The 27644-nt window shown below is 37.3% G+C and overlaps 1 protein-coding gene across 2 annotated transcripts in view; it reads left to right on the forward strand.

The window, feature by feature from the left end:
* ACAP2 (ArfGAP with coiled-coil, ankyrin repeat and PH domains 2) overlaps nt 1-27644 on the forward strand; it is a 59933-nt gene that overhangs the window by 14528 nt on the left and 17761 nt on the right. For both annotated transcript variants that reach the window (XM_071566909.1, XM_071566910.1), the window contains exons 2-10: nt 1975-2032; nt 4493-4612; nt 5250-5303; nt 8147-8205; nt 8704-8887; nt 11203-11247; nt 11742-11837; nt 16094-16168; nt 22689-22801. In XM_071566909.1, coding sequence (XP_071423010.1) covers nt 1975-2032; nt 4493-4612; nt 5250-5303; nt 8147-8205; nt 8704-8887; nt 11203-11247; nt 11742-11837; nt 16094-16168; nt 22689-22801 — 804 coding nt within the window. The remainder of the gene's footprint in view (nt 1-1974; nt 2033-4492; nt 4613-5249; nt 5304-8146; nt 8206-8703; nt 8888-11202; nt 11248-11741; nt 11838-16093; nt 16169-22688; nt 22802-27644) is intronic.

Raw genomic sequence — 27644 nt, forward strand, 5'->3', positions numbered from 1 at the left:
CAGGGGTGGGAAATAGCCCAGAGAACCAACCTGGTGCCTAAGAGGTTTGTGGCATCTCAAAGATGATCTGCAAGGAATCAGGTGGTAGAGGGGCTATTTGTCTTCATTTTCCTATGATACCTCTATTTACTTTGCTTTATACTTCTGTTTTCTTGACCTGCCCCTCATCTTTTTGGTCTTTTGATCTTCTGTTGTTACTTCTTTCAGTTGAGCTTATTTTGTTTTAAAATTTTCCTCTTGGAATAGACCTTTAACAACTGAGCAGATGTGTTGTCTTCATTCTGCCTGTTCTACCTCTCTTCTTCCTCTTGAATCTTAGACTGCTCGTTAAATCCTGTGGAGCTGGAACTCTGCTAAAGACACTAAAAAAATAATATTCTTATCAGATCTTGCTGCAATTCTGTAAACAAGCTACTTAATAATGCTTTTATGTTAATGGCAGAGAAACAAAAAGTGGTTGCACTTTGATTATAAACAAACAAATGCAAAATTGCAGTCTAGATATTGAGATAGTTTTCCTTCCTTTGGTTTGTTGTTTTGGGTTTTTTTTCTCCTTAATGCTTTCTGAAACAAGATTATCCAGAGACTTAAATGGAAATTTATCATTTATGGAAGAAAATAAAGTAAAAGAGAAATTGATGTTGCCTGAAATCCTTCATGGTCTGAAGTTAGAGAAGAGGAAGAAGCCAAAGTGTAACTGCAGGAATGTGCTTAGATATAAAACCTAGGATGTAACTGTGGGAATGGATTCAGATACAAAAAACGGAATGCAACTCTGTGCAGTGAAATCTGCAAAAAGCTGGGAATGTCATGCTCAGTGTATGAGATCTGCAGGCAATTGGCAGTGTTTTTCAGATAAAAAAAATGTGTTTTTCCCGAGTTTGGGGCCTGACCCAGTCTTTTTTTTTTTTTCTTGGCTTGTACTCATGTGAACTAGGATGGAATTAGCAAGGGACAGCAAAGCTGTGGTTCTGTGTAGTCTCTCCTGAGTGGTGAAGTTGGCTTAAGAAATTCCTGCTCCCAATTGTACTTCTCTGACTGTATAACTTTTTCCAGGAAGAGTTGGGGTTTTTTTGTAGGACTGAAATGTGAACTGTCTGATCCAATTTTCCAAAAAGCATTACAGAAAACTTCCTATTACTTTTTTTTTTTCCCCAAGGCAGGCCACTACTGGTAAACAGTGTGGCTCCATGAGCAGTTCTGCTGGAATGACTGAGAGAATGGGCACCCTGGGATGGAACAAGGGCATTTTTTGCCAGAACTCAGTACATTCAGGCTCTCCAGTCAATAGCCTGATTCCAAAGTGTCATCTGTCCTCAGTCTTCTGTTTTTTCTGGTAGCAATAAGGAAGGAGATGTCAAATGAAACACCAGGTCTCAAGGAAAAAAGAAGGTTGTGCTTTAGCAGTGCTCCATGAAAGCAGCTTTTACTGGCAAATAAAATTTGACTGGCCTGGAAGATTCAACCAGTCTAGACTAGACATCAATGATAAGAACAAGTGTGGCATCTGAACTTCCTGCAAGTCAACTGGCACATGGCAAATGCTGGGTGTTTTCCTAAACTCCTTCATGAAATAGCTGCAGGTTTGCAGGTTTGGGCCAGGAGAGACACCAAAAGAGTTACTTAAGAAATTTCACTTGGACTTGTAGTTCCTTTCCTTTGTCATTTCCTTCAAATATTTAGGCTACTGGCTATACAAGAATAGAGGAAACCTATTTCCATGTGACAGATATTAGGAGTAATAAAATTTTATCTCAAATCTTTATCAATGCACTATGTTTTATCAGTGTAGTTTTTCTTCTTTTTATTGTCAATTTTTTTGCAATTCTTGTAGTTCTGTAAAATGTACACTGTTTTGTAGCTGAAATTTAAGTGGCAATAGGTTAGTTAAATGAATGTGTCCCTGCCCCTTCTCCCCAGTCCCAGAGTATTTTTGTGTAAAGTTTTAAAGGAAAATGTTTTTTATGCTTGCAGGGCAGCTTTAGAAGAAGTAGAAGGAGATGTGACAGAACTGGAACTGAAACTTGACAAGGTAAGCTTTTTAATTCAACAGTGCTTCTTCTTAAAAATATCAAAAGATGTGTTTAGGTTTTGTTTTAAAGTTCCCAGCTGGGAAGTGGCAGTGGCTGACTAAGCACTCCAGCTCTCAGAGGGGAAAGGGATTGGGCCGAGGGCACAGCCAGGGGAACCAGAGCCGGAGGCAGGGCAGGCGCGGGCGGGGTGGATCCCTCTGTGCCCAGCTCAGGGTTTGGATCCCGCAGTGCCCTGACCCGGCCCTCACACCCAGCGGCTCAGCCCCGCAAACCTCCGTGCAAACCCATCCAGCTTTCACGGGCAAACTCAGGTTTCACCTGAGATATCCCAGGGCTTGGGCAGTGCGTCGAGAGCCTGTGACAACTGTGGGGACATCTGGATCCTCTTTGTTTTTAAGTCTGTCCTTTCTGTCTTGGTAATCTGAGGCACAGTCACAGCAGGACAGGTATATTTATCCTTCGCTGTTGTCTGCAGGACTTAAATACCGTAACATTCATCCTGCTTTTCGTCATGCTTTGTGCATGTGTATAAACATTCTATGTAGCATCTTTTCAGCACCTTTCAATCCATTTATTGCTTTCCTCTTCTTTAGAGGCTTTTGTTCTTTTTCTGATAGCATTTTCAAAGTGGCTTATTTTTGGGTTTCATCTGTATAAAATCTTTCCTTTGCATTTTATGCTAAAAGTTTAAAATAATTTTGTGACTTTATTTGCATGTGGCAGGCAGATGTCTTTGTTCCCTCCTTAGCTGCTTTTTGAATACAAACTTTTATTCCTGCAGCTGTGAGTTGGCTGCAGAAAGATAAAGACAAAGTCAGTGTCAAGTGTAGTATAAAGCCTGGAGACTTCTTGTTTACTTCTTGTAATAATATTTCTAGTTTTTCTAGTTAATAATCTAACCATTTGTTCTTTCAAAATAAATTCGAGGTACTTAATTTTGATCTGGTGTGAATCTTGGTGAACCTGATGGGTATAATACACATTCTTAGTGTAGGGATGATGAATTTTCTTTCAGTAGATCAAACTATGTAAGTATTTAAAGGATCTGAAAAATCTATTTTGAAAGTTTGACTTTTCCACCATTCAAAAAGGGTCATTTTTTGGGACAAGCATTTTCAAATTCCTTAAGGGGTGTTATTCATGGCCTTGTACTACAACACTGAAGTTGAAAGCCAAGCTTCTTTTGTGAACTGGATTAACTATGGCCTGAGGGTAATGATTTGTCTAGGCTTGGCTGGTAACTTTTTCTGCTCAGTTATTCACACTAAACTTGGTTTTGTTGTCCCACAATTGTGACTTTGGGCTACATTGTCTGCAGTTTTCTTCTCTCTGGGAGAAAGGATGCTGGATTCAGGCTTGTGAACCATAAGAAAAAGTGAAGGAAAATGGTTCATGTTGGTAGTGATTTTTCTGTCCATTGTTCAAGCAACTTGGCCGTTCATCAGAATGTGGGAGATCATGCTCAGCTTTCCACTTCTCCTAAGAGAATCTGAGTCAACAGAAAAGTTACTGGGTAAATAAGGCAGGAAGGACACTTGGGTGGTTTCTTTGCCCCAGCATAGGATCAAGTACTTCTGTGTTGCTTTTTGTGAAAATTTCTGACACCCTTGAAAAATCTTTCAGAGGTAAATGTTCACTCTTCTGATTTTATTTTCAGTCTGGTTTAGAATGGGGCATTCAATTATAATACACCCTTCCTCAAGAGAGCAGCTCAGTGATTGCACTAACCTTCCTTTCTTTCATTAATGGCAAGTGCATGAATGGTTCAAAAAGTGGGAAAACATCCCTCAGAAGGTACTGAGGACATTCCTGTCAGACTGTGCAGTCCCTTGAGGGCTGAGATGCTGCCCCAGGCAGTGAGGGGCAGGGACGGAAACCCAGCAGAGACTTGTCTGTTGTATGAGTGAAAACATGATTGATTTCACCTGCTGAGGTGTAACAATCTCTCCTTAGCTGTGCTTTGTGCAGGAATCCTTTTGCTTTCCTGTGCCTCTATTCTGACTGGCTCAAGATGAAAACAATGGATGTGGTTTTCTTTTTTGTTTGGTTGTTTGGGTTTTTTTTTCCTTGGAAACCACAAAACCCTTATATTTGCTTGGGTTCTAATCAGTTATGTCTTAGTTGCTGTGCTTTTTGCCCCCAAACACCTCTCTCTTTAAATACATGCAAAATCTTACTTAACAATAAAACAAATAAAAAAGAAATTAAAAGATTTACAAAGAGTGGTAACTTTCCCAATTGTGTATCAGTTGACCTGGGGTAGTATGTTTATAACTGTCACTGTACAGTAGAGAGCTTTTCATAGAATCTGAGGCTCTGTAAATTTGGAATTTAACTTTTGAAATCTGTATTTCATACCCTTAACTAAGGTCAGTGTGTTCATGTTTATAAGATGGTAAAAAAAAAAACAAAACAAAAAACCCCCCATGTTCCACTTTCTCTTTTTTTCCTCATTTTAGCTGGTGAAGCTTTGTATTGCAATGATTGATACTGGGAAAGCATTTTGTACAGCCAACAAGCAGTTCATGAATGGAATTCGAGACCTTGCACAATATTCCTGTAAAGATACATTGGTTGAGGTAAGCTCTTTAAGAGGTGAAAACGAAGGGACAGAAACATAACTTAAAAATGGTAAAATGTAACAGTTGACGAGAGAAGTAGTTGAAGTTTATGCCTTTTTGCTCCTTTTTCTTTGAAACGTCTTTAAGAGTGAGTTTTTTTGTCTGTGTTGCACTGCAAGTGTCTGTGTTGTTTAGTTTCAGCTTTAACCTGAAGTTTCAGCAGGGATTCCAGAGAATATATATTAGGTTAGTGTGTGCATTGGTGATTACAACACATTAACCAGGTTTTTTGAGTAAGAGTACTCAACTTGAAAATTGTTGTTGTAAGTTAATGTGTTAGATTGTGTGAACTTCCCATAGTGTTTAGTTAACTTGAATTTTCCCTGCTTTGCTTTCAGGCTGGTACTTTATATACAGGCAGCAGTAACATTTTTCTTGCTTGTGACTGTAACAAATTTACTTGATGTTACCCCCTTGTTCTCCTTATAGTGTAATGGATTTAGTCCAATAATCATACTATAAGGCAAATGAAAATTCATTTATTTTCAAGTTATTTACTGTTATTTACTGAAAAGCTGTAAACCTCGGATATGTTGCTTTCATGCTGTGCATTTTGTAGGGCTTAGCTTAAACAACTTTGATTTTCTCTTTACAGAATAATTTGACAAAGTTCTCTGACACATTACAGGAAATGATCAATTATCACAATGTGAGTATTTCTAGCTGAAAAGTTTTTCTTCTTCATAGTGTTTGCAAAGTCATGGTTCAAGTGGTATTAAATATCTCTTGTTTCGTACTTTTAAGTATTTTATTAATGTTTTGTCTATGAATTATTTATAAATATCCCATTTTCTGCAGATTTTTATCTTGGTTTATTTTTCATTTGGAATTTGTAAACTTTGCTAAAATCTGGTGCTCTAAGACAGTAAATACTGGACAGTTTCGTCTTTTTAAATCAAACTAAAAAACTAGCAGTAAAAAACTGAGCAGATTCCTTTGCTCATCTGCAATAATAATTGCTTTTTCCATTATTTATACTTTTTTCCCCCACCCTCTAGAATGCACAAAATGAAGCCTCTCTGATTTGCATATAGTTTTCTTTTTGGAAGTATGAGAGGTTTAGACAAGTGTAGTAGAGAAAGTAGAAAATGCTAGGATTTAAGATTAATAATGATTTCAGCATGTCAGAGTTTATCAGAAAGTTCACTTTTGCCTGATTTGAAAACTGTTTTGCTCATTTTCCTCTCAAGAGTTTCGTCTTGTATCCTGAAAGCCAAAGGGATGTGTTTGTCCTTCTATTTTCTTGCTCTTCTTTCACTGCGGTGGTAAAATTTGGCACAGCACAACTCTCCCTTTCGGGCAGTTTCAAGACAGAAAGCAAAGAACACGGCGTATGAAAAGAAGATTTCTTTGCAGATCTAAGCAGGACCAATCTGAGATCTGTCCTGCTGTTTTTCCCTGTCCATGCCTTTGCTGTGCTCAGGTGCAGTGAGTAGAACAGTGGCTTTTACCAAAAGGTACAAACCTCAGTAGGGAGGCCCATTATGGGGTTCTGATGTAGCACTTTGCCAGACATGTTGTGGTCTTGCAGAGCTTCCTGGCTCAGTGTCAGGTCTGTTGTTGACCAGGTTGAAGTGGTAGAAGTTGCTCCCACTGAGATCTGGAGGACTGTCAGTTTCTCAAACGAGGCCAGGAACCAGCCTAATGCACATCCTTGCTGGTTCAGCAGTGGGGGGAGTAGCTGTGACAGCTGAGGGCCAATAGTAGCTCTCTCAGACTTAGAGTGGAGGAAAGGTAATGTGTTGGCAAGGCTGTAAATCCAGGCAGATTGCAGTCTGGTCACTTCTTTCTTTTCTTTTAGGGGAAAAGATGTGTATGTGTTTTTCTGCCTAGCACATTTTTTCCTCTTCATTACTGTAAGCAGAATTGCCAGGCTCATATTTCTGGGAGTCCTCTAATCATTTGAGTTCCCATCTGGTTATACTCTTTTGCTGTTGATCTTGACTGGTGCACTCTTCAGGCACTGGCAAGTTTAAATGTCAGCAGTGGGAGTATCCCAGCATGACTTCCATCTTGTCAAGAAGTCCTTTATCTATTCTAGGTGTCTGTTTTTCTGTTTTCCTGAAGTGGGAGTACAAACAGATCTGCCACGTTTTACTGGTGGATACAGGACAGTGCTCCTTTGCAGGGGCCTCAGGAGGTGTCTGGCTCAACTGCCAACCTAAATCATGGTCAGATCTGAGACTGGATCAGGTTGCTTAGGCTTTTATCCCATTTGGCCCTGAACACCTCCAAACATGGATACTGGATTGGAGATTCCACTGCTAATGGGTGATGTACACTGTCATGTTTTCCTTCCTTCAGTGTTTCTAGAAAAGAGACACAAGCTGGTAAGGGTTTTGCTGTCAGCACTTGGCGTTGCATAGCTTCTCACTTCCAAATTTTCTTAAGAGAAACTAAGACTGAGAACACTTAAAACATTGTTTGACCTGAAACTGAGTTCTTTATTATTATTATTATTATTGTTATTGTTAAATACTTCAACATCTCTATCTTTTGTAAGAGATTCTGTTCAACTGGGCCAACTGCTACTTCCTTATGTTCTTTCACCTCTTTATTTTTATGATGGTGCTTTGTATATTTCTGTAATGCAGAATGGGAGGTGTAGAGGGAAATTAAGGCATCATTTATTGTCTACACATTAAGAAGTGACAAAAGGATTTTCCCAGTAGTCATTGACCTATTCCATTGCATCGTAAAACTCAGAGGGCAGACGTGAAGCTGAAGGAATGTGTGTTTTCATTCCCCAGTTAGAATTTCTGGGGTCAACAGAGAAAATTTAGGCTGTCTCACATTTGGATATGCTTTGGCTTTGAAAAATTGACAGGTTTCTTAAGCATTACTCTTTGAATGAGTGGATTATATTCTGTCCCGCTGCCCTTCAGCAACCTCTCCAAATCAGAGGAAATTTGAGAAGCATGGCTTAGAACACCTGAAATGAAAAATCAGCTATTCCTTTAGCAGTCCATAAGTGGGTGGTTTTTTTACTCATGTATTATGTAAAGGAGATGGTACTAATTACTCATGTATGTTACGTTTTCAGCATTAATTTCAATCTGTGGTAGTTTTTTGCCAGATGTTAAGGGCATGTTCTTTCTATGGTTTCATTTGTCTCTTAATTGTTGATAAATTGTGAAAGTCTAAGAACCAAAAGGGTTGTTACTTAACATTCAAAGTTGTTTTTTCGAGAGTATTACTGTGCAATTAACATAATAAACTTGTCCTATGAAGGTAAGCATGTCTTGTCAGGATGAGAGAATAAGATACTGGGAGCCCTTCTCTCTCCTCTATAACCACAGTCTTTAAGAAAAGACCAGCCAAAGGTGTTTGGTTTATTTTCCTTATTTTCTTCTTTATCTTATATTTTGATATTAGAGACACATTGATTTAATAATATTTCTCCTCTAATTCTGCATAATTACCATTCATGTATCTAAAATCAGAATGTATGAACACCTCTAAGTTACTGACCTAATAATGTTTTTCTTTCAGATTCTCTTTGACCAAATCCAAAGATCAATTAAAACACAGCTTCAGACTTTTGTTAAAGAGTAAGTTAATTTGCACTTGTAATGGGAAAATTATGCATAAAATAGAATTTAAAAACATCTGATTTGAGTGAGTTGGTGAAACATCCTTCCTGTAAATAACCAGCCATAAACTGAGAAGTTTGTAGTAAAACTCGTCAAAAATCACCCAAGATCACTGAGGCTTTAGATCCAGCTGCAGAAATGCTACGATAATGTGAATTTCTGGTCTTAATTACATGTTGTAATTGTTTAGACTTGGAGGAAAAAGTACTGACCAAAGCTTTTTCCTCAGTAAGCATGAGATGGGTTTATTTACATGTCAGTTTTGTCCTTTCCTTGGAAAAGAAAGACAAGAAGCTTCTGTCAAAACTTTTGAGTTTCTGTTTGACCCAAGCACGTATTGAAGAGTATGAAAGTAGAGAAAACAACTCCAGCAGTAATGGGCATGACCTGTCTAGTGTCGCTTCAAGCCCTTTTTCATGCTTTGGGATTCTTTACTCATCTTTCCTTTTCCTTTAGAGATATTAGGAAATTTAAAGATGCAAAGAAACAGTTTGAAAAAGTGAGTGAAGAAAAAGAGAATGCTCTAGTGAAAAATGCCCAAGTTCAAAGAAATAAGCAACATGAAGTAGAGGAAGCAACCAATATTTTGACTGCAACACGGAAGTGTTTTCGACACATAGCTCTGGATTATGTTCTACAGGTAAGCAATCAAAGCTGTTTTCAAAACTTTTTGTTACACATAGTTAGGGGTGTGTTCTGTAGAAGTTCTTATTGTAAGCTTCTTGGAAGCTATGGAGATTGAGGGAAAAAGGAAGAACTTTATCTGCAAGTAATTTCTCTTTTTAATAAAATCAAAGGAACAATAATTTACTTGATGCATTCTCGATGCTTAGTGCTTTGGTATTCAGTGCCCTTGCAGTAATGACACAGTTTAATTTTCAAGTTGAACATTAATTTTGAAAAAATCCCAATATTTGGTTCATGCTCACCTAAATGTTGCATGAGTTGGTTATGCTGTAGTTCCTTTTATATTTGAAGTGAAAACTGTAACCTAACGTAGGAAATACAAATTACCAGAATAATTCTGATATAGAATGTTGGCTCCTACTGCAATTTCAGCTTTAGCTCTGGGTTTTATTTGACAAACCCAGCTCGTTTAGATGCCTCAGAGTTTGGCATTGTGCCTTACAGGAAATCAAGAACTTAACTATCCTTTCACTTTCTAATGCAGATCTCCCATAGGGTGCTGAGAGGTATCTCTTTGTCATATTGCTTTGAATCCTGTAAGGCAGTAAAAAATTTTCTTTTGATAATTAAAACTCATCTGTTTTGTACTTGCCCCCAACTACAGCAAAGCAGGATTGTTGTAACTCAGGTGGTACAAGGAGTTGGGGGCTCCTAAATGGGCCTGAGGTTCTCCTATAATCAAACACAGAACAACCCTTAACAGTTAAGAATGGTTGTATATTAGACATTATCATCTTGATTTGTGACAGTCCTGTCAGTTATTTTATTTAGCAGTCAGTTGTTTGCTATTCTGTAGATGACATTATTGCCTGTGGAGTGAAGTGGAACTGCTCAGCCTGGGCATGTGCATGGATAGGTGGTCAGTGGTCAACATGGAACTCCTGCCTTTTGAACACTAAGGACAAAGGTCATTTTGGTGTTCAAAAAGTCATGTGAATTATGTACCACTGGATTATTTGTACTCACTAGTGGTCTGATGGACTAAATGACATGGGGGGAGCTGGCAGTGATTACTGTGGGAGGGCAATTACTTGTGTGTGCGTTGAACTGCGGGTTGTTTGCCTCCTGGAATTTGTATGTCTAAAGTAGGAGCAATTCCTGGGATAAAGATGCATTTAAAGTAACAGGGAAAAATTTCAGCATCTCTTAATTAACATGGGCAAAAATGAATTCAGCTTTTTGAATTCTTTCTACTTGGGTGGCTCTTTTGAAAAAGTGGCTTCACAACTATGATCTCCTTGTAGTGAGATTGGCTTTAAACTGTAATTCAAAACCTTTGCTTTCCTTTTAGTTTAACTTTTTCTGCCTCACAAGTTGAGAGTTTGTTCTGTACAAACAAATCTTAATTATTTTTGCTGCAGAAAGTTTTCCAAAATACTGACCAGTTAAGTATGAAAGTGCAATCTGGTTTTGATTATAGCTTCAGTAAAGTTTATTTCTTTTGCTGGAATTTTAAACTGACACAGAGGTGTTAAATTACAAAATCATGCATGTTTCTGCTAAGTGGGCCTTTTAATATAAAATCTGTAGTGCTGGATGGCAACCTTTAAAGATTAGGGAACAAAGAAGATAGAGAAACTAGATGAATGTGAAAAACAGTTATTTTTTTCTATATATTGTGAATTTCTTCAAGTTCTAGGGCAACACCTTTGGTCAGTGACTTCAGCTAGCTTAAAAGCAAAAGTATACCCGGAAAGTTACTTATTGAAGCTATTCTGATTTTGCTTGTTTCTAAGGCTGGGGACTATATCCCACCTTTGGGACACTTAAATGTTGTCAGTCTGAGGGGAAAAAAGTAACTATGCCCTGTCCTTTCCTGTCCCTGACAGCAAACAGGAGCTGTGCTGAGTGCGGCTTCTTTAAGAAGCTGGTGGGCTGGCTCAGCTCACACTGTCAGAAAGGCTGTTTGAAACATCCCGAGTTCAATCTCTTGAAAATGGATACCTATTTTCCTTGCTTGGAAGGTGTATTATTTTACTTCTAGCTAGCATGTGTTGTCTTGTATTTTCCCTTCCAATGTAAGAAACTTGTGACTGTCACTGCGAAATTCAAGCTTTGCAAGCGTTCTCTGATTGCATCACTTTGATATCATGGCAGGACTAGAATGCATCTTCTTTTCAAAGTGCTTTGTGAGATAACTTTTGTTATCTCCTTGCAATGTTTTAAGCTTTGATAGGATTATTTGGAAGTAATTTGAAGTTTACTTCTGTGGGGAGGAATTGCAAATAGAATAAAATAAGTTGCTTGGTTTGTGTTTTTTTTTTCTAGATCAATGTTCTTCAATCTAAAAGGAGAGCAGAAATCTTAAAATCGGTAAGATATACTTTATTTTCTATACAGAAAATGTTGCAATGCATCAGAAATTTAAAATTTGACCTCAAAGCAGTATGTTAAAAATTTAGTCCTTTTACTCATCAAAATATTATTGGTACATTTGGCAATTTGGTGACAGTCAGCCCCTCTCTATCTTACATGTCACAATTAAACAAGAGATAAAGAATTCACATGACATGAATTAGAAGTAATTTTCTAACTTAAAGTAGATTTCTTTTGTTTTGCTCAGGGAGTTAATCCTGTTGGCAGATTTCTGAGGTTTTTGGCTGGGTTCTTTGCTGCCTTTACCTTGTGTGTTTATTTTGCAACATTGAAATCTCTGAGGTACTGCTATAAAATTGTCAGGACACAAGAGCAGAAATTAAGCATGGAATTGTATGTTAAGTTTGTTCATGTGGGTTACTTAAATGATATATTTGCATGATATCTGATACTTTTTTTAAAAAAAATAAATATTTACTTTTTCCTTCTAGATGTTATCGTTCATGTATGCACATCTGGCTTTTTTCCACCAAGGCTATGATCTGTTTGGTGAACTTGAGCCCTACATGAAAGATCTTGGTGCACAGGTAACAAATCATTTTAAAAATTCATAGCTATGTGGTGAAATGGGTAAAAATGTGACATATGCCTGTATATCAGGTACATCATAGATTTATTCCACAAAAGGGGAACTGTAGTGTGATAAAGGCAAAGCATAAAAGCTGACTGTAAATGGCTTGGATGAAACTAGTTACAAACTGACAGTTGTCCATTTACTAAAATTAGTACTACCTGTAGGATTTATGTACTCAGACATAGCTGTGTAGTGCTCTTTGAGGTTCCCTGTGGTATTCGGGACAGTGGATTGTTTGCTTTTTAAAATTTTTGTATATGGCCCATGTTATAGATTTACTTAACAATAAAAAGTAGATTGGATTTCCTTTCTACTTTATTTACTGTATAAATTATGCAGTGTGCATAATTAAACTTTGATGTGTGCAAAAATAACTTTGATGTTAATGATTTAGACCATAAATGGAAGTCTGATTTTAATAAGTAGTGTGAAATTGAGTTCCTACATGGAATCCTTCTTGCCTAGTTCTGTTGTTTAGCAACAAACAATTGCCAGTTCTGGGTTTTCAGTGAGGAACTCATGAGAAGGTTAAATGGACCACCACCAACTGCACACAGGAGACATGGAAAATGGTTATGCAGATTAGAACATACAAGATTCAAATGAAGGTCTGTGTGTAGTGCAGGAAGAAGACTCAGTAGTGTCTTGTCTTGTTTTCAGTGCAAATTAAATGGGCCTGAAAATACTCTTAAAACACTTTTTATTTGCCCTACCTGAGGACTTGCAACAAGTTCTCCGATAGAAACCCCCTATTGCCAATTCCCAGCCAGATACACAAAGCAGACAACCCAAATTCTAAGTTTCTGTCCAGGTACAAAAGCAATGAAATGACAGCAGACATTTATTTACATTCATCTTGAGTAGCTGTGTCACTGAATGCCTAAGAAATAACATTGTTCTGGGCTGGTTTTTCCTGCCCTCACACTGTTGTGTGCCCCTCAACCTGCTGCTGTGTCTGTGCAGTGAAGCACATTGGGAACTGTAAAAAATAACTCCAACAATCCAATGTCTGAGTGGTTGTTTTTCTGCAGGACCAGTCCCTGGCTGAGTTACTGTGGATCTCAATTACTTGTAGAAACACATCAGTGTTTGCTGTAATAGTGGCACTTGAACGGCTCAGGTGCATTTTACTTTTCCTTAGTTGTGCCTTTTATTCTTTCACATTCTTCCTGTTTGGGTTGTAATTGTTGAACTGGAGTGTTTGGTTAATATAAAATGTGTGTCCTGCACCTCTGTGGAAAAGAGGATGGGGAAAGGAAACAAAACCCATGGAGTTGGTGGTGGTTTGTGCTGTTGGCCAGGCTTCAATGTTTCCATTTCATTGAGATGATTTGAGCAGGAAAACACAAAGTTATTTTTCAATGTCTGGTTATGCTTTTGCTTGATCTGGTAAGGAGAACAGTCTAGCATTGATTTTGGTGCTGGTATCATAGCAACTGAAGGATTTAAATTTAGAAAGTCCAAAGCTGAGAATGTTTTAAATACATTGCAATTACAGCAAGGATAGACTGAAGACCCTAAAGTTGTGCAGTTGTTCTTTTGTGACAGACCTTGGCATTTAAATAACGGATATTTTTCATGACAGAAGCAAACCTGTAAAATAACTGTTCAAAGTTTAACAGTTAATGTCTTTGCAGTTTGTACTGGTTGAAGCTTCTGCCTTTAGCAAAGTGTGTGTGACATAACAGGGATTTGTTGGATTTTTGTGACAATACTGTTAGATTCCTTCTGCTGGTGATAAGTGAGTTTTCATTCCCAGGTAAATTTAGTGGATAATCTTAATTACAAGGTTTAACAGAACCTGAAATAAAATGGAAGTGTTCTTGAATAATAATAATAATAATAATAATAATAATAATAATAATAATAATAATAGTTATAATTTTTAATTCTTTTTGTTTGTATTCTCAAAGTAACTGTTTATCATGATGGAGTAGGATTGCGCAGTTTTGCCTTAGGTCAGAGTAGGATCCCCTGTGAATCAGAACATTGTAGGGGAATCTCTCATGGCACACAAGTGTAGTCTGAGCTTTTGCATGGAAATTATGGGTTTTGGGACTTCCGTGTGAAATGTGGTATTACCTTAAAAAGAAAACCTACTGGAATTTTCATTGAGATGACTATCCAAAGAGCTAAACATTTTAGTCTGACTTAATTATCTACAGTAGTGGTGTAACAACTGGGATTTTGATAGTTTAGTTGTATGCTGTTGGTCTCTCTTAAGGCAATTGATATGTTGATCTGCTGAGTGAAAAGGTAGAAATTCTAGTTTGGGTTGCAAGCAGGAATGATGCAATTCTGTCTTCATACTAAAAAAAGTAACTGATGGAATGAGCTGCTGTTAAAACCTTTGGTTTTGCACTTATGCTATGCTAAATATATCCTCAAACACTTGTATTTAAGACAAATTAGAGATAATTGCCCTATTCTGAATGTGGCTGTTCCATCTAACAGGATAGAAAACGAAGAATTTCTTGGGGACTATGTGCAGACTCCTGAATCAGAAGTTTTAGCAAGAAACTGGATTCCTACAAAGTTTTGAATAGCCCTTGGATGAGTTCTCATCCTCATAACAAAAGAAAGGGCTTCCCAAGGGTTCTTGGAGCAGAACAGTCTTTGAGCACAATGGCAGCCCAGTCTCTGTTTTAGAGGCTCTTGTGTCGTTTTTAAGTCCCGTAGCTACCAAAGGTGTGGTACCTGGACACTTCGGTCTTCAATGTGTTCATGTTCACAAATACCTGTAAGGTGTGAAAGTGCTGATGTGGTCTTTTGAGCCAGATGGGAAGACAGGGAGAGGAGAGTTAAGAAAAGTAACAAGAGTACAGAATTGGATCCAGATGTCCCAGCTATCCAACGGCTCTGTAATTGTTGGAGACTGTCTAGCACAAGGGTGTAAGAGCTTGTTACTGTCACTTTTTTTCTCATTTATATCATGTCAAACAGGAGAAATAAAACACTGGGGAGATGGCCAGAGTTGGCAAGTCTTGTCACTTGTGGTTATGAGAGTGGGTGGAGGGAATCCTATTTGTGTGGATTAGGGGTTCTGTGAGTCACACTGTGCCTTCTGCCACGTGACTGACTTCAGCTGGAAAGCTGGTGCTGCACACTCTTCCTGGGCTTCTCGTTCTAGGCCTGGAGGAGAGCCAGGTCTGCCCAACAGATGTAGAGCTGCAGGCTGTGCATTGTGCTCAGCTCTGCATCTGCATCGTTATCACTGAGATGCTGCGACTGGGTTAGTGGCAGGTTTGTGTTACAGGCTGGATAAAGGAGGAGCTCATCGGATTCCTGTCACATAAGTACCAAGCTGACTACTCTCTCAGGGAACATCTACTCCTCTGTGATATTTCTTATTCAAACCAAACAAGCAAAAAACAAAACCAAAAGAACCAAACCCACAAAGCAAAAACAACAACAAAAAAAATCCCAGTCAACCAAAAAAACACAGAATACCCTGACTGAACTTATTCTCTCCTACAGGATATCTTAATTTCCTGCCTTTTTTTTTTTATCTTCTGGTTTCAAAAGGAAAAGGTTTATATGGTAATGCTAGAAACTTACTTGCAGCAAATTTTTGGGCAGTGTTTTTTTTTATCATCACTGACTTTGTAAGGATGCCAACGTAAATACTCCCTGTGAAAATCTCTCTTCTTTTCAAAATCATATTGTTATTTCTGAAACTAGAAACAATTTGAAAGTCTTTACCTAAGATTTCAAGAAATCTTGCTCAAATACTTCTGATGGCCTGATCAAAACTATCCATACAAAAGTGTGGTTGAGGCACTTCCCCTGTTTGTGAAGGGAAAAATCCCTAGCATTTGCTCCTGGTAGTTTTTGCTGCTCCTGCCAGTGCTGCTGCACAGGCCAGCGAGAGCAGCAAAGCCTGAGTCATCCTCGTCGGGGGCTGAGCACCAATGCGGTGCAGTCGCATATGCTTGGCACCCTGCTGTTCCTTGAAACATTCCCCCTAATGCTGACAAGAAATGTGCACCTTTGTAGAGGTTAATTCAGGATGGTAGTGCAGTGCTTTAAACAAGGCTTCAGTCGTTATACAAGGTAAACACTTTGGGACAAGTAATTATAATATGCAAATAAAATAAAAATCATGGAATGTCTAGACATAATGTGGGTTTTTTTTGTCAGCATTGTGAAATCTACTGAGCCAAATTTCTTATGATATCTAAAGATCCAATTTTCTGTTTCTCTTTACAGCTGGATCAGTTGGCTGTGGATGCTGCAAAGGAGAAGAGAGATATGGAGCAAAAGCACTCCACTATTCAACAAAAGGTACTTGAGAGAATGTAAAGGGCAGGCTGCACACACATGTTGGTATCTGAAGCATCTCTTCCCAGCAGTTTGCATCTCTGCATCAGAACTGTGAGAAATGGTATCTTTAGTGCAGAGAGACAGACTTACATGTCAGTAAGTGCAGGGTCAGATTGCAGATATGAATTTTGTGTTACAGAACTAAATAATTATGTTTTTACCAAAACATGTATAGAACAGTATGATTTATTGGAATGCTGGGATTCTAGCATTTCAGTAGAGCTCTTAATTCCAGTTACATCTTGGATTCAATACAGTTGTAAAAGTTGCTGTGATTCCCTGCTGTGTTTGTGGAAGAGGTGTGTGTGCTGCACAGCCCTACAGTCCTACGTAGCACTTTGGGCTGTGCCAAATACGAGTGCAGCACTTTGAGGTGGTGTGGCAGCTGCTGTTGCATATAAAGACCAAAAGTAAACTTTTGTAATGTCTAATGTATGGGTTCAACTGTACACAAATATGAAAGTGATAACGTGGAATTGCTGTTTTGAGATGATTTTTATGTGCAATAATTCTTTTTGCTTGTTGAGAAAAATGTTGATAATTCCTATTGGGGAGGGAATAACTTCTGGTTTTTGGGTGTTTCAGAAGCTCTAGATCAGTATTGGTTTTGCAGGTATAATACTAGAAGTTAAAAATATTTCCACTGAACTCTCCAGTAGTGAGCTAATACTGCAGGTACTTTTGAAAGGGATTAGATACCAGTTTAAAGGTAATGCTACACTTCTTACTCTCATTCAAATATGTTCTGTTATCTGTTCAAATGGCATAAATTAAAAATAAACTAAACAAGGCCAATGTAGCTTGTGAGAAAATAAATTCACAAATGAAAACATGCTGAGATTATAATTTAGGTAGCCTTAGTAGGAGCCAATATTAATACTAATGGGAAGAGGTAACATTTTTAGTTGCTGAAAATGTTTTTGTTGGTTCATCCTGTCATTGCTTCAGGAGTTGGTGGGAAACATTGGAATTGCTGTGAAGTTGAGCAGATGCAGTTTAGGGCAGTGCTGATGTGCGGTGTTTGGAGGCAAACAGGAGATAACAGGCAAGGAAGTGGAAGAAAGAGGGGAAATGGGAAAGAGGTGGAATTTGAGAATTAACATTGAAATAAAAATTTTAATTTGTTTGGGTTTAGTAGGCCTAGTTTTAGGAATGGGCACTAGTTGAGGGATTAACTGTTAGAGAACAGTGGTGCTTGATGAAGGATGTAAGTTATGAGCAATTATCTTTTAATTGACCATAGAAATAATAACTTGTTACCATGAATTGTGGTCACTGCTGTTGCCAATGATGTTTACAGTCTTTGTTTTTTCTTTAAATGCTGCTGAAGGCTGCTTTACAGGTAAACTTTTAAGTTTCATGAAACTTGATAAGCTGTGTCTGTGTAATAAAATGTTCTTGGTTTCTAGTACAAATGGTAATCAGAATGAGGTTACTTATGTTGTTCCTTACTTTAACTGACAACACTGTTTCTAAAATATAATCAGGGCAGTCAGATTGTATTGTCTGTTGTCCTCTTAAGTTTTAAGTTGGATGTGTTGTCTCCTGTTCTTACAAGTCACTGTTGCATTTTTGTGATGGTAATACCTAGACTGTGCTCTATTGGAGATTTCTTTTATAGCTCATGCAATCATTTGCTTGGTTTCTTACTCAAATCATATTGTCTGTTTTTGTCTCCTCCTACTTTTCCCAACCTTCACACCAAGTTAGTTTCCAGCTTATCAGGATTAGAATTGCCTTAGACCTTGGATCTTATTCTTTGTATCCTTATTTGTCATCTGGTCAATCTGATCCAGATGGCAACTCTATTCTCTGTTCTCATGTCTTGTCATGTTGCTTTCCACTGTGTTACCTCTTAGACAAATGTTCCCAAATCTTCCAATGCCAAATCTTTCCATGTTTTGTATCAGCTGAAACTTTTGAAGCTTCTTGTGTTGAATATTCCATGAGGTATATGTGCATTTAATGTACTGAAGTTTTAATCTAATGCTTCAGAATGATGCCTTTCCTTCATTGTGTGGATAAAGAACAGTTCCTTTTCTGAAATGTATAGGTAAGTGCACATGTGCACACACCTGCCCACCCACTACCTGTGTTTGCAAATATGTGCATATGCATGCAGAATAATTGCACTAATTAAATAACTCATCTCACTTTTCTATGTGATCATCATTCTATTTAATTAAGCTGTTGTCAGAGAGGTTAATACAAGTGTCATGGAAGGGCTTGGTCACCAATATAGTGTGATTTCTTTTTAAAGAGAGCTGATACCTGATTTTTTAAAAAATTTCTTTTAAGTGTTTTCGTCTATTTTCTCAGCAAATATGCAGGAAACAATTTTTCTTTTGTAGTGTAAGAAATTATTTTTTTTCCATATTAAACTGGAGCATCACATACTATGAATTAATCTAAAAATGTCATGATCATTCTGGGAAATTTTTGCAATATATTTTTATAGGGAAAAATTGTTACTAAAAGAGTGGTGTCACAGTGTCAATACTTAAGACATGACTCTAGTTTTGTGAGCTGTTTGCAGCCCATTGTTGTAGTAACATATTGAATTAAGAAGTAATTTAAAAATCAGTTGGGCCTGTAAACAGCATTATGGCTTTTTGGTTTTGTGACAGAGCTAATATTTTGTTCTAATATGTGAGAAATGATACAGGAAAAGTATTTGTATTGAACTTCAAATAGTTTTTGTTGTATTCAAGTCCCTTTTTCATTAAAATAAAAATCTGCTTCCAAAGAACTGCTCAGGAAACAGCTGGATTGGGAATGATTTGAAAATTTTTAACATCTTGAGTAAACAAGGTGATAGGAAACCAGATGCTGTGACAGTCACGTGAACCAGCGCTGCTGTTGAGAAATAATGCAAACTAATTCCTGCCTCCAAAACCAAAATGTGCTTGCATTTCGAGTGACTTGTTTGCTCAATGACACTGTCACCTCCTCTCACTGTCCTGGACTGAAAACCTTGTTGTTACTTGTTGTGTCTGTTGTTGTTTTAAGCCCTTCCTTGAGGGACTTTCAGCTTAATCATGACAAACATCTCTTGCCAATGGGATGGGAAGGGAATGGAAGCAACTTTCTAAATGGGAGGTTTGCAGAATTAGTGTCTTCTGCTTAGTATATTCTGGCTTAGCTTTTCAGGTCAGTGTTTTCTTTGGTACTTATACTCCATTTACTTCCTTTATAAAAAAAATTTAAAATGCTGTTTCTCTAAAGTGAAAAAAACGTTTAGAATACATATCCAATGTTAAAATGGTTGTTAAAATTCAATGTTAAAATACAGTCAGTAAGATTTACAGGTAAAATGGCTTGAACAGCTTTCATGACCTGATAGCAATTTTCATGTTGCAAATAAATCAAAAGCTCAGCTACTGAAAAGTGCAGGAGTGGAAGTCGGTTTGGTAGCAAGGAAATTATATGTAAAGAAACATAAAACATGCAAGCTGTGAAGTGAATCAAGTATGTGTGATGAATTGATATGTTCATATGAAAATAAATTCACTGAAACACTGTCAAGAATATTAAGTGTTCTGTGGCACACCAGATTAGTGTTATTTCTGGAGATGAAAGTTGTTTTTCATTTCCAGCTGGTTTGCTGTACCTCATAGACATTTAAAGAAAAAGGGAGGGGAAAAACAGCATGAAAACCTGCTGTTTGCTTCACTTATATAACCCACTTGTACACGTTTCTCTTCCAGCAGCAGCCAGCCATGAAAAATGAGTGTCAGAATAGAAGCTGTAGATGTTTCTGCTTTCAAATCTGAATGAAATGTGTGATCTAGCACTTCAGTGTAACTTGTGTAATGCTGGCTTAATTTTCTTAGTCGTGATTAGGCGAAAAGTACTTTAGTCCTAACTGACACCTAAGTAGTAAATAAATGATGTTTAAAATAAAATATGTATCAGTTGCATACGTGCTTAATGAATACAAAATTCTGAGCCACACACAGTAACTGGGTTCATTAGCACGTGATTCTCTTATGCAGGACACTGGAAAGATATGGGTGTATTTCTCTCCACCCCCTGATTATTTTTCATGGTTCACTAAACTTTTCCATGCACCAAGACAAAAATAAACTATAATGTGACTGCTTTTCTCCTGCTTTTTAGTTATGAAATAGCAGAGGCTATAAAATCAGACACAGCTTATCTAGTTTCTTTTTCTACTTTTATCCATGTGATTGAAATGAAGTGGGGCATGTCTTTTTACGATTATTTCATCATCTTTTTCATGACCACAACTTTATCAAAGAAGTTTTATGGATAAAGCATATGAAAGCTTTACTCCCTCCCTCTCCAGCTGGTAGTCTGCTGTCTACAGTTAGGAAGATATTTAACATTTATCTGTATACTCTTGTGTCTTTTTCTGCTCTATAAAGTGGAATTCAATCAGGGAGGTCATTAAAATGGCACTAAATGCAGTTAATGAGGAAGGGTCAGTATTTTAGACAATTTGGACTGAGAGTGTGGCATGATAAATGATCCAAAGAAGGGTTCTTGTTATACTTGTCTTCAAAACACAAGTCAAGTCATTGGAAAAGACAGTTGCATTTTCTGCAGCAGTTCTCCAAACCTGAAGGAAAATGTGATTACACAGTAGTTTGGTCAGAAAAGACTGAGGGAGTGTATGTTGTCTTCCACTAGACAAGGAGTTGCAAGCATCACTGAGGCAGGAAGATGCAAATCTTTAGCAGGTTTCATTATGTTTGGGAGCTGGTAAGTTAGAGTAATTTATCATTTTTTTGGAGGGAGGGAGGGAGGGAATGCAACATCAGCATGTCTAAGTTTGTGCATATGGTGGTTTTTCCCTTTTTTTTGTTGAGAGCATATAAAGAAACAGAAAGGGTTTTTAACATTTAGAAAAAGTTTGCGTGTGTCATAAGTTATGAAATAGTAAGTTAAAATTGTAGTGTGATATTTAGTTGTTCTTGCTTACATGAAGTCTTTTATGTTCTGCATGTTCTGACCTACAAAACAGGCAGAAAATCAAAGTTATTAAATGCTGGATAATAAATGCACAAATGCAGAGATTTGTGGTTTGGGGTTTTTTTTTTTTTTTGAGAAGGTTTCATTTGTAACCTGTATGTTTATTCAGATCAGTGTGTGGTAGTGTTATGATAATCCCATTTTCTTTCAGAACTCTTGCATTGATATCTGTCAGTTAAATAATACAAATCTAGATTTAACATTTCAAATTTAGTTAATTTACTCAGATTAGTAGTAGCTGAAAACACTAAGTAATTTTAAGGAATTTATACTGTGCTGACCAGGGAGTTTGAAGGACCCATTGTAATACTTGTAACCATTTCACTGTCATGTGTAATTAACCTTGGATTGGACCAAACCATCTGCATGTGTAAGAGTAAACATGGTGTGTTGCACGAAGTTGTGTGCAGCCTGGGCTTTGCATAGGGCTGATGATGTTGGGTTTGAAGCTGACTACTTTCTTTTTTTTTTAATTGTTGTTGCCTCTTCTCTATGTATAGACAAATTCCTAAGGAGCAAAGTGCAAAACAGAGACTTACAGATATGCTTTTCATACAGTGCAGATGTCTGCAATTTACAAAAAGTAACAACTGAAAGTTCAGGAGAGAGATACTACAAAATGTTCCCCATCTTCAGTATTTAACCTGTTTGATTTCATTGTTCTGAAACTTAATTTTCATTGATGTCTCTTATGCCCTTGTTAACAGGAAGAAGCCACGTGTTGCTAGTCTCCTTTAAGGATATATTTCACTAACAGTGAAATTAAATTATAGCATGTATATTATTTTGGTATCTGGACATAGTATATGATTAATTATGTCATTCTGTGTGTGCTGTTTCTTGCACCCCTGGTAGCTGTTGGGCTCCCACCCACTGAATATATGAACTCCAGCTCCCTGGGAAGAGTCTGTGCTGTGTTCAATGAGCTGTGAAAGCAAATGATCAGCACTTGCATTATTACCATTATTACTTAGTCTAATCTGCCTTTCATGGTGTTATGAAACAGTCAACCTTTCTAAAACTTGTAAAGCTGCTATTAACTGTTATTAGATGGTTTCATTTGTTAGTAGGTTGATGGAATTGTCCTACCTGTAGTTTCATAACCTTATCCAAGATCATACAGAAAAAATTACTACTAAGATTTCGCCATCACTGTGACTGCTGTAGTTTAGAGTTAACTGAAAGCATCTTTATTTGATTACTTGTCTTCTAAGTTTCTATGCAGCTCAATTGGTGAGATGAGAGAGCTGAAGGAAATGCTAAAGCGTAATGACTTTATACAGGTGTCTGCAGCAGACTGCAACTGTTTTTCAGTTTTGACTCCTAACTTTTATTGCCCCAGTTCTTCTGCTTTGCTACCCCTCTATTAAGTGTTGCAAGCAAAACACTATTCTTAGATGTTTACTCTTTGACAATAATACTTCCCATACTTGAAATTTCATTTGAAACTGCAATGTCTTTTTCTTGTCTTCTTCCTTTCTATTAGGATTATTCCAGTGATGATACTAAACTAGAATACAATGTAGATGCAGCCAATGGTATTGTTATGGAAGGTTATCTATTTAAACGAGCCAGCAATGCCTTCAAGACTTGGAACAGGTAATTATCTAGAATCTCTGTTTCCTGCTTACAAAGATACTGTTTGTTAAGATGAACTCTGATCTGGTTTGCAATCTGTGTAACTCAACTAATTCCACAGTTTAGACAGGACATTGGGATGACTTTTAATTAACGTAGAGATGACACTTCAATGCCATTCTAGTTGCTTGCAGACCTTTTTCTAAGAGTGTACCTTAGTTTGGCAAAGTCCGGTGTATGGAAAGCCTGCCTGGTTGGGTGCAGCTTGACTCTGTAATTGTGCTTTGGCCTCAGTTTGGGTTTCAAACAGAGCAGTCCTTGTGGTGGCATACGATAAGCTGTGTGAGGGTATATGCTGGGGAAGTAAGTGTTATAGGACAAGTTAAATGGAAGTGTTGTAGCCACTGGAAACACAGTCAAGGACTCAAGCTATTTTTCCTGAAAGATAAGCAGTGTAATTGTTACCCTTTATAATTCCTGTCCTGTGCAGTGACTTTTGCATAGTAATTCTGATGGTTCTTTTGAGAATTCAAAATATATTGTTAGTCATGTATCTTTAAAAATATGTATTTTACTACTATTTAAATACTTTTTGCCCTGAACAGGATTTTTTTTGCATTTCCAAGGGTATATACTTTTTTTCATGGAAATGTGTATGCTGGAGCATTTACAGCACACTTGGATACAGTTCTTGAATTTTAAAGTTAATTTATTGTGATACAGAGGTCTTTTTCCTATCCCATGTTCTGCAATTTTTTTTCAGCGTTGCTTCTGTTAAACTATTTGTTATGTTTCAAAGGCCAAAATGAGCATTTGGATATGTGGTCCCTTCCAGTCATAATTGTTCAATACTTCACTGAGCATCTTGGAACACCACTAGTCTGTAACAAATTGGGGTTGCTTCACTTAAATCTGGAGACTGGTGCAAGGGCCAGTGGTGGCAATAAAACTGTATCTGTATTCACAAGTCATGGGCAACTTGTACAAAGGATTTTGCTTTAGCCTAATTCTGGTCTGGTCCTGTGGTCTCTGATTATTCGTCTGTAATTGTAGGGGACCTTCTGGGTTAGTTTCATACAAGCAGAATCCAGAGTTCTCTGAAACAAATCTGTGAAGCATCAAAGGGTGGTGGTGAAGGGAGTAAACTGGGAGTTGTGCTTCCAAGGCACGTCCTTGGTGTGAAGTAAAATGTTAGTGGAAGAATACTGAGAAAAATCTGCAGTAACAGGGCAGGAGATTGTCCTGTATTGAATTCTCAGTGGGCTGAAAGGTAAATACACCTTTTTGTAAAGGTGTTTTGAAGGATTGACTGAAGGCAAAACTGACTCTGTTTGGGTTCCTCCTTTGGATAACAGGAAGGCCTTGCTCTGGAGGGAGGTGACAGGAGGAGCAGGACAGGAGTGTTGGTGGGAAATACTCTTTTACCATATGGCTTCGTACCTAATAATACTGTACATGTATCTTACCCTAAAGTGGTTACAGAGTAGGATTCAGTTAAAACTGACTTCTGTATGCTGGAAATTTAAATAGACACAAAGTAAATAAGGAGAAGCTGTAATTAAATCAAGATACACAATGACATTCCTTCAGATTAAGTTACATGTTTGACCATACATAACGAAAGTATATCCAAATAATAAGTTATTTAAGAGAGCCAAGGCAAACAGCTTGGTAATAACTCAGAGCTATCTAGTTTTATTACATAATTGATACTTACTTATAGTTTTTTCTTCTGTTTATCATGGGAGTATTCAGTAAAGCAAAACATTTAACCTTTTTAATATTAGATTCTTGATAATCTATCTCACTAGTTGTATGCTTCAGAATTAGGCAGAGAATAGGATTGGATATGCCATTTATAAGCATTTCAGAAATTGAATCAATCATTTTAATTTTGTACTGCACGTATTCACAAACCATTACTAATTGTTATGGAACTAGTATTATCTTATATAAATTATATATTTAAGCCTTAATGAAAACATCTTTTATTTGCTGAATCTAGAACCCCATCTTTCTTATGCGTTAATAAAAATAGAGAGGTATTTTTGTATTATTTTTACTTCTGTATACATTTGTAATTGCTTGCTTCATTGTAGGCACTGAAATAGTCGCTTCCATTTTCTACTGCCTGTTTCCCCCAATGGAATTCTTTACTTATACAGTGTTGCAGTTTCAGCTGTGGGGAGATAGTACTGATTAAAGTTTACCATGTAACAGAGATGAGTGTTTTTTCCGTCACTAGGTAGAGTACAAGAAAGGACTGTGCCATTGCATTGAACTGTTTTATGTGTAAAAATGCACAAAATATCAAAGGATGAAACATTTAGAGAATTGTATATTTTATGAGAGGGAATTCTGAGATGAAATCAGAGACCCCAAGACAGATGAGATACTTTCAGTGTTCTTATCAGATAGGTAGATTGCCACTCTGTTATGTGCCCATCTTTGGGGAAGGTGGGTGAAAAATCAACCAGCTGAAACAGAACCAGAAGAATTTGCCTAGAAATACAGGAATTTCCTGCTGTTCTGAACCGAGTGTGACAGCCCTGATCCTCCTTGCTGACTGTCAGTCATAACATGTATTTAAAATGGAGGCTTCTCTTTTCCCTTTGTTGGTGTCACTTGGTATTTTGTTGGTTTTTAAGAACTTTTTAAAAACTCCTTTAAGATTGAATTAAAAGCAATTAAATTAAAAGCCATTGCAATGACCACTATTAGTGTAAACTTGCCAGCATTAAAAACATAACGGAGGAGGAAATGGTGCAATAGATTTTGTGTGGGTTTGACACACATCAATATGATTCTAGATGACAAATCAGAGAATTGTGATGCTCCTGTGTGCATTCTGTGGTCAGTGAATCCATGGACCCCATAGTGGATTATCCTGGGGAAAGCCCAGTTGCTGAGGGAGAAAAAAAATCAAGACTGTATAATACAGCCCTTTGAAGGGGGCAAATCTGTTGTAATGAATGAAAACTTGTTTGTTTCCAGTCCAAGCTAAGATCTTGCTGGGATGATGTTTCTTCCTGGGGCGCCTGGCACCTCGGATTTCATTGTCTCAGGACTTCAATTATTTGATCTTTTGCATCAAGTTTCCTGCTCTTGGAATGGTTCTGCATGATATTTGTTTCTCAAGTCAGTAAGTGTTTGAGCAGGGTGCAGAGTAAACCACAAGTCATCTGCAATTCAGTATTGCTGTGTTTTGAAAGAGACAGAGATTTTGTAATCTCTTCATGTATAATGTATTTCAGGTAATACAGTTTATTGGAATCAGAATTATATCTTTATCCTGCAGTCTTACAATAACGGATAGGGAGATAACACCTCTGTTTTGAATATCTGTCTGTCTGTTGGTAAATGTTATACCTTGTTGTGCACCAGTTTTCTTAAGGCATCAGGAGCTGGAGTCATGAGCATGTATAATGGCACAGTAGCTGGAAAGCTGTTTTGGTTCCTAGAAATTCAAATGAAAAATAAGTCCATATCATGAAGAAAGATATGTGTGAATAAACGTGTGTAGGGAGAAAAGCATTTGTCAAACCACTAGTATGTTCTAAATAGCTTTTAGATTGGATGCATTGATTGTTTTCCTTTTTTTAATTCTGCTGTATTTTCAGGTCATGCTAATTCTTTGCTTATTTTGCTCATTTTGCATTTTTCATTCCTTCTCCTCCTTTCCCTTATGTTTTAATCCTACCCCATTTTTTCACATGACAGGAAAAAGCCAGATCACATAAGGTACCAACCAGCTTCTTTTATACCTTCCCAATGTTTCTTTGGCACGCAACAAGCTCTTCATTAACCCTGCATTTAATTTTGATTACTTGCAATGGATGTATAAGTGACTCAGTCTAAGAAAATAACAGAAGGATTCTGCCTGGGATGCCAGTATACCTGCTGCTCAACACTCTTAAAAGAATTAGAAAGATTGAGCTAGATTTTAGCTAAAAAAGGAATTAAAGCAAAGTTTCTGCACTCAGACTTCTGAGCATACAATATCAGTGTTTTGACTTTTTCCAATTGAAGTTGATGAGATTTTTTTTTTCCTTATCAACTGCATTGGGAATAAAAATGTACTTTTAAATGTTGTGCATTCTTGGTCACTCTTTTATTTGCATGCTGCTTGCAACGAGAGAAGAATACTGTTTTCTTCTGAGACTCAATAAACATAACACTGTTTTTATGTAAAACTCAAGTTTTATATTTGTTTTCAGTATTACTCTCAGTTCTCAGAACTTGGATTTTTTTCTATAAATTTTGTGTTGTTTCCTATTTAACAAATATAGGTTTGAATTATTTAGGTGTAGAGGATGGAAAACATTCAGTTTCTAAACATGAACCACTGTATTTAAGCACTACTGAGGCAGTGTAAATTACTTTAAGATTCCCAAGTATGCCTTCTCCTTCACTGTGCTTCTCCCCTGACAGAATGACACAGTTAAAGAAAGTTTGGTAATAATCAGTACTTACTGCACACATTTTTCCTAAAAGTTTGTGAACAGTATTCTTAGAACAGAACAGATGTGGGTTACCCTGTAACAGATGTGGGTTACCCTGTACCTTCAGTATGCACATTGTACCTCAGAAGTTCCTGGCTGTTACTGTTGTAGACCCCCAGCTCTGTTTCCTACAGTAATGCATAGACTTTATTGATGGTCTTTGGTTAATGAGGAACAACTCAAAAGTTTTTGGCCTGAATAAAAGTGCTATGGCACTGACACCTTGGAGGGCAGCCTGCCTCTTTTTTCTTGTCAAGGTTATGGTAAAATGCATTAACTCTGACATCTACTTTAAAAGTGTGATCTACACGTTATCCTACATTCTAAATTGTTGATCTTGTTCAATAAAAATTTCTTTTAAA

The sequence above is a fragment of the Pithys albifrons genome, chromosome 11 (genome assembly GCF_047495875.1).
Source record: "Pithys albifrons albifrons isolate INPA30051 chromosome 11, PitAlb_v1, whole genome shotgun sequence".
NCBI classification, from domain to species: domain Eukaryota; kingdom Metazoa; phylum Chordata; class Aves; order Passeriformes; family Thamnophilidae; genus Pithys; species Pithys albifrons.